Source organism: Drosophila obscura, unplaced genomic scaffold (assembly GCF_018151105.1).
Source record: "Drosophila obscura isolate BZ-5 IFL unplaced genomic scaffold, ASM1815110v1 contig_194, whole genome shotgun sequence".
Taxonomy (NCBI): Eukaryota; Metazoa; Arthropoda; class Insecta; order Diptera; family Drosophilidae; genus Drosophila; species Drosophila obscura.
Window position 1 is genome coordinate 1,422,625 of NW_024542783.1, and position 5,078 is coordinate 1,427,702.

The 5,078-nt window shown below is 38.4% G+C and overlaps 1 protein-coding gene across 1 annotated transcript; it reads right to left on the reverse strand.

Annotated features, from left to right (window-relative positions):
* Positions 1-2,536: 2,536 nt before the first annotated feature.
* LOC111074663 (pinin) lies at positions 2,537-3,866 on the reverse strand. The gene is made up of 3 exons (XM_022367544.2): positions 3,649-3,866; positions 2,827-3,577; positions 2,537-2,757 (listed from the first exon to the last, which is right to left on the reverse strand). The coding sequence occupies exons 1-2, from the start codon at positions 3,774-3,776 to the stop codon at positions 2,836-2,838; spliced, it is 870 nt and encodes a 289-aa protein (XP_022223236.1). The 5' UTR covers positions 3,777-3,866; the 3' UTR covers positions 2,537-2,757; positions 2,827-2,835.
* Between the last annotated feature and the right edge of the window lie 1,212 nt (positions 3,867-5,078).

Here is a 5,078-nt window from a genome sequence, read left to right on the forward strand (position 1 = left end):
TTTCAAGCCAGCCCGACACCTGAAGTCACCTGCAATCTACAAATTTTCTTGTAGCGGACCCTGAACAGACTGATGCATACCTCAGCCTGAGATAGGACCTCACAGTGTCTGACTATCAGCAGCAGCAGATGGCGACGCCTCCCGTGCCGGACACCGTGAATAAAAAATGTTTTGAAAACAATGGTTGTTTTATATTTATGAAAATTAATAAAAATAATAAATTATAATATCCATATAATAATAACACTGCATTAATTAGATTCTATTTGTCTTCATTATTTAAATATTTCATTTGGCCCGAAAAGCCTAGTACTCAGATCCGAAAAAAAATCTCGCGAACAGAATCAAGATTGATATTCGTATGAAACCGATAAGGAATATTTTCCGGAAAAAACTGTTTTCTAGGTTTTCTTGTTTTCAAAACATTATGCATTCACGGTGGTCGGCATAGGATGCATCGCCATCTGCTTTTGCTGATAGTCAGACACATAACCTTGCGAATAATATATTGGGGAGCCCAGGATATGCCTGGGGAAGAGCGCCCCAGCCAAAGAAGTGCATTTTATTTACTTTAAACAAAACCAAGCAGCTGTCTGAGCAGTGTAACCGTACGGAATGCAGTGCACACCTCTGGTCACACCACTGGCCGCTAGAAGAATATATGTATGACATTTGTTTGCTAGCAAACAGTCTTTGGATCCGATTACTAGGCTTTAGGCATGGGCCAGCACATTGATGCTCGACTCGAGTTTGGTTTTAAAGTTGTTATTTGTTTGTATTTCACAGTGGGGACTCAGCCGAAAAGAGGCGGCAAAAATAAAAAATATATTATGAACACTTTGAATAAAATAAATGTACACATCTAATAGAAAATTTTCCAATCTAATTATCATGATAATTTTAGGTTAGGAGATATAAGCACTCAAAGTTGAAAATGGTTTCAGTGTAAAATAATTTATTGAACTCTTATTGACTTTATAATTAAGCAAGCTATGCCCACTGTGCGCTGCTGCGCTGTCTCGAACATTCTCGCTGACGAACAGGAGAAGCCGTCGGGCAGCAGCGCTTTCTCCAGTTCGCAGCGGGGTCGCGGTCATAGACGAGGCATAGCCGAAAAGAGAACTGAAACCCCGCGCACTCCCTCTGTCCATGGGGCGTACCAGTAAACCCCGTCATAGAACAGTGTTGAGCTACTGAGCTTCTTCAGTAACGTTGTTTTGCGATATGTTTATAAACGAGACGATGGTTGTTCAGATTAAATATGGGTTATTGTTGTAAACAGTATATATGTAAGGCGCTACAGAGTCGAAGGGATAGCGAAAGGTTCGAGTTAGGTTGATGACGAGTCGGTTGGAGAGTTAGCTGGATTCAAGACGGGGTCAGATTGTAGACGCGTGGGTCGGTACAAGACGGTGTCGGATTGAATAGCTCGATTCCAAGGCGATGTGCAGTGGTTGCTAGATTCAGTCTGGAATCAAAGGGCAGGCGGGCCTAATGCGAGCGAGAGAGCGACAGATCGAAAGAGTGATAGCGGCCAAACTTTTTGGTCGCTCATCCAGCATCTTGGTATTGTATAGTCTTTGGTCGGGTGCACTGTGCATAGGGAAAAATCTCGGGCAGCCAGGCAATTATGCATAGGGCCCACGAAGTTGGTTCTCTGCCACTGCGGCACCCGAGTCGACCCACACGAAGCTTGTACGCTGTGTCGAATGCGCTGTCCGAAATTTGTTCCTATGCACAGTGCATACGACGCTGCTGGCCTCTGGTTTAGAAGTACCTTAACGTACCTTTTAAAGTTATCAGCACAGCTAAGTTACATCCATAGCTGTGTGTTCACTTGCACCGGTGTTTCATTTTATACCCGTACTCAAAAAGTGTTAAGTGGTACATTAGATTTGTGGTAAAAGTGGATGTGTATAACGCAGAGAAGGAAACCTTTCCGATCCCATAAATTATATATATTCGTGATCAGCATCAAAAGCTAAGTCTAAGTCTGTCTGTCTGTCCGTCTTGATGAGCGCCTAGACCTCAGAGACTATAAGAGCCATCAAATTTTGTTTCCAGACTCATGTGATATCACACTGTTACAAGTGTATTTCATAATTTCGGCCCGCCTCCTTCCACCCCCACAAAGGACGAAAATCTGTGGCAGCCACAATTTTAAAGATACGATAAAACACATATCTACCAGATTTCCGAATCTGAATCAGATCGGATCATTATTATAGCCAGAGAAGGAAATTTTCATTTGCTTCCCCCACCTCCTCCAGCAAGAGAGCACGCTACTCATTCTCTTACTCGCTCGCACACTCTGACTCGTTCAGTGCGCGAGTGACCGCTATCGGAGAAGATTTAGAATCTACATGTTAGATGTATAATATACTTTCTATATATAGATTAAGATAACAGATATAGCAAAAAATTTGAAATCTATTAAAATTGTACATAAATCATAAGTATAAAAGTAGAGTCGCGTCCAAAAAAGCGACTCACGTGTTCCTTCTCGTTAGCATAAAGTTTGTGAAATCGTTATCAAAACAAATAACTTTTTGAGATTTCATTTTATTGACACCAATCAAATTTGTACTGGTGATTATTGAATTTATAAAATTTCATTGCCTAAATGTAGTCTCGATATAATCAATCCGTTGATCAGCCGTACTCATATATGGAAAAAAGGGTGATACCCAAATCCGAACCATTGCTAATTTGTTCAAGACGATTTAATAAGTTCCACACTAATGCAAATTTGTAGAACTAAACGATACAAGAAAAACAATTTTGTTCAAAACTAATCTCATCAATGTTAATTTTTATTGAACTTACATTTTCTAGTTATTGAATTTCACTACCGATCTCATCATATTGTTCTTCATCGATGCTTTCGTCAATTTCGTTATCTTCATGCATTTTTATGTAATTTATACGCTCCAAATCCCGTAGTTCTGCGTGTAGTTCTTCACGTCTGCTTTGAATAAAACAGTCTACATAAGTTTTACATTCAAGTAGGAGTTTCTCTGTACGCGTGGTGTGCATTTGTGGCCGAAAAAATAAATGCGGTTTAGTTTTTGTTCTAATTTGATTTTTTTGATAAGTGATGTTCGATTCCCAAGATTTAAAATCCTTTAGTCTAGACATTTTATATTCCAATGCTCTGATTTCAAATTGCTTTCGTTTTTTATTTAAAAACAAAGTTTCTCGTTCTTTTCTTAACATGGCCCTTTCCTGAAGTTCTTGCCTCTCCAGTTTCTTCTCTATTTCAGCTTTTTTATCTTCTTTGATCTTTAGACGCGACTCCTCTTGGCAGAATTTTTGTAATGTTCCAATAAGAGATCCAAACATGCGACGATTTCGAGCTATAGACTCGGAATCGGTCCCTTGAGCTTCAACAACTTCTTTTCTAGATGGTAATTCCCGAATTACTCGAGAGTTGATCCTTGCCGAGCGCGTTTCGCTCTCGTCTACAGAGAAACGAGTATCTGCATAATTCGAATCAAACATACGGCGCTTATCTTTATATGATCTTTCGTTATGATCGTTCTTTTTGGCTTCATCGGTATGTTTGTATTTCTCTATTCTAAAAATATATGAGGGAGAAATATTTGTGGTTTACACACAAATTAACAGTTGAACTTGTTATATACATACCTCAACTCCTTTGGTACGCGACCAACAAATCGACGAATATTATCATTTAATATAATTAGGGACTGCTTAGCTATTACAAGTTTTTGCTCTACATCATCAACTGATGATAAGCAACAATCATTAACCATTATTCTAAATTGGTTGAATATTAAAAAAATAAATTAAAATCTATGATGTCTAGAGATGTTATTTTTGCGCTGTTTCTGTCTTAAGGGATTTAGAATATATATCGATATCAATATCGATAATCACTTTATGTTATCACGAAATTACGCAATTTTCCATTAATTTGGAACAGTGGAAATCGAAGTAAGTGTTTTTATTATAATAACCCTTTCACACTGGGGACCAGCCACCATCCAGTTCTGGGATGGTACGTAAGGTTTTGCCGTTCCGAAAATTTCCCAGTTATTCCACCATCCATCTGGGATGTTCCTAATTCTCACGTTTCAGTGCGGTATTTTTTCGATAATTGTCAAATGCAACCATATTTCACAACAAAAAATCGGAGATCACTACGAAAATGTAAACAATGACAGACAGGAAAATATAAAAATAAAACAAAATATCCCCATCAGATCTCACAAAGCACGCAAAATATAAAAAAATATCAAATATCAGCTGCAGGTGGTTTTATTTCGATGTGACAGCCATCTAACATAAAAATTAAGTGATGCAATTAATTTACATATATGTATATACATATATTATGGATGATTTTATTGCATTATTACCAATTGCACCAAGCACTGAGGAAACCCAATTTCTTCAAATGCTTGGACACACTCGTCAATTTTCTCTGAAGTGAGATAGTTTTTGGACATGTATTCCTCTGAGAATTCGTTGATGAATGCTCTGCAAAATTCATGCAGGATATTGCAGACGCTGTTGGCTGACACTCCGAAAAACATTTTTTTTCAGAAGAAGATCCCAAAGTATATAAAGATATGGCGATACGCTTCCCCAGAGGAATTGCAGCTCGGCAGTTTGTGTCCTTCTTCCGTAGCACTTCCAAGCGAGTAACCAACAGAGAAAAGCAGGATCTCTCCATCCTAAAACGTTCCTTAAAAAACGCCTCGTTGTTTTCGGGTACATCCTTCTCCCAAAATGTACCGAACCGCTTCTGAAAAACATAACATATATATTTGTACTTTAAACATTGGTTGCATTTATTAGAAGCACTCACAAATGACCACAACCTTCCGGGCCCCAGTGTTTTCAAAACAGATATCCATTCTATTATCTCCTCCCCGTCAAAGTTATCCTCATCATCATCGTCCATGTCCAACAACATGATTAGCTTGTGCAAGAATATGTTTTGCTGCTGAATCACATTCACGACCATTGAAATGTTATTTATATTCATTTTAATTAAATTAAACAAATTTTCACCTCACGCAATTGTGAGCAACAGCTGTTTCTCATGGATG

Bases quoted from the DNA above. Each gene is read 5' to 3' on its own strand.
- LOC111074663 (XM_022367544.2), bottom strand. From the start codon at position 3,776: ATGGTTAATGATTGTTGCTTATCATCAGTTGATGATGTAGAGCAAAAA. The intron at 3,578-3,648 runs GTATGTATATAA...ATATATTTTTAG, and splicing joins CGCGTACCAAAGGAGTTGAG to AATAGAGAAATACAAACATA.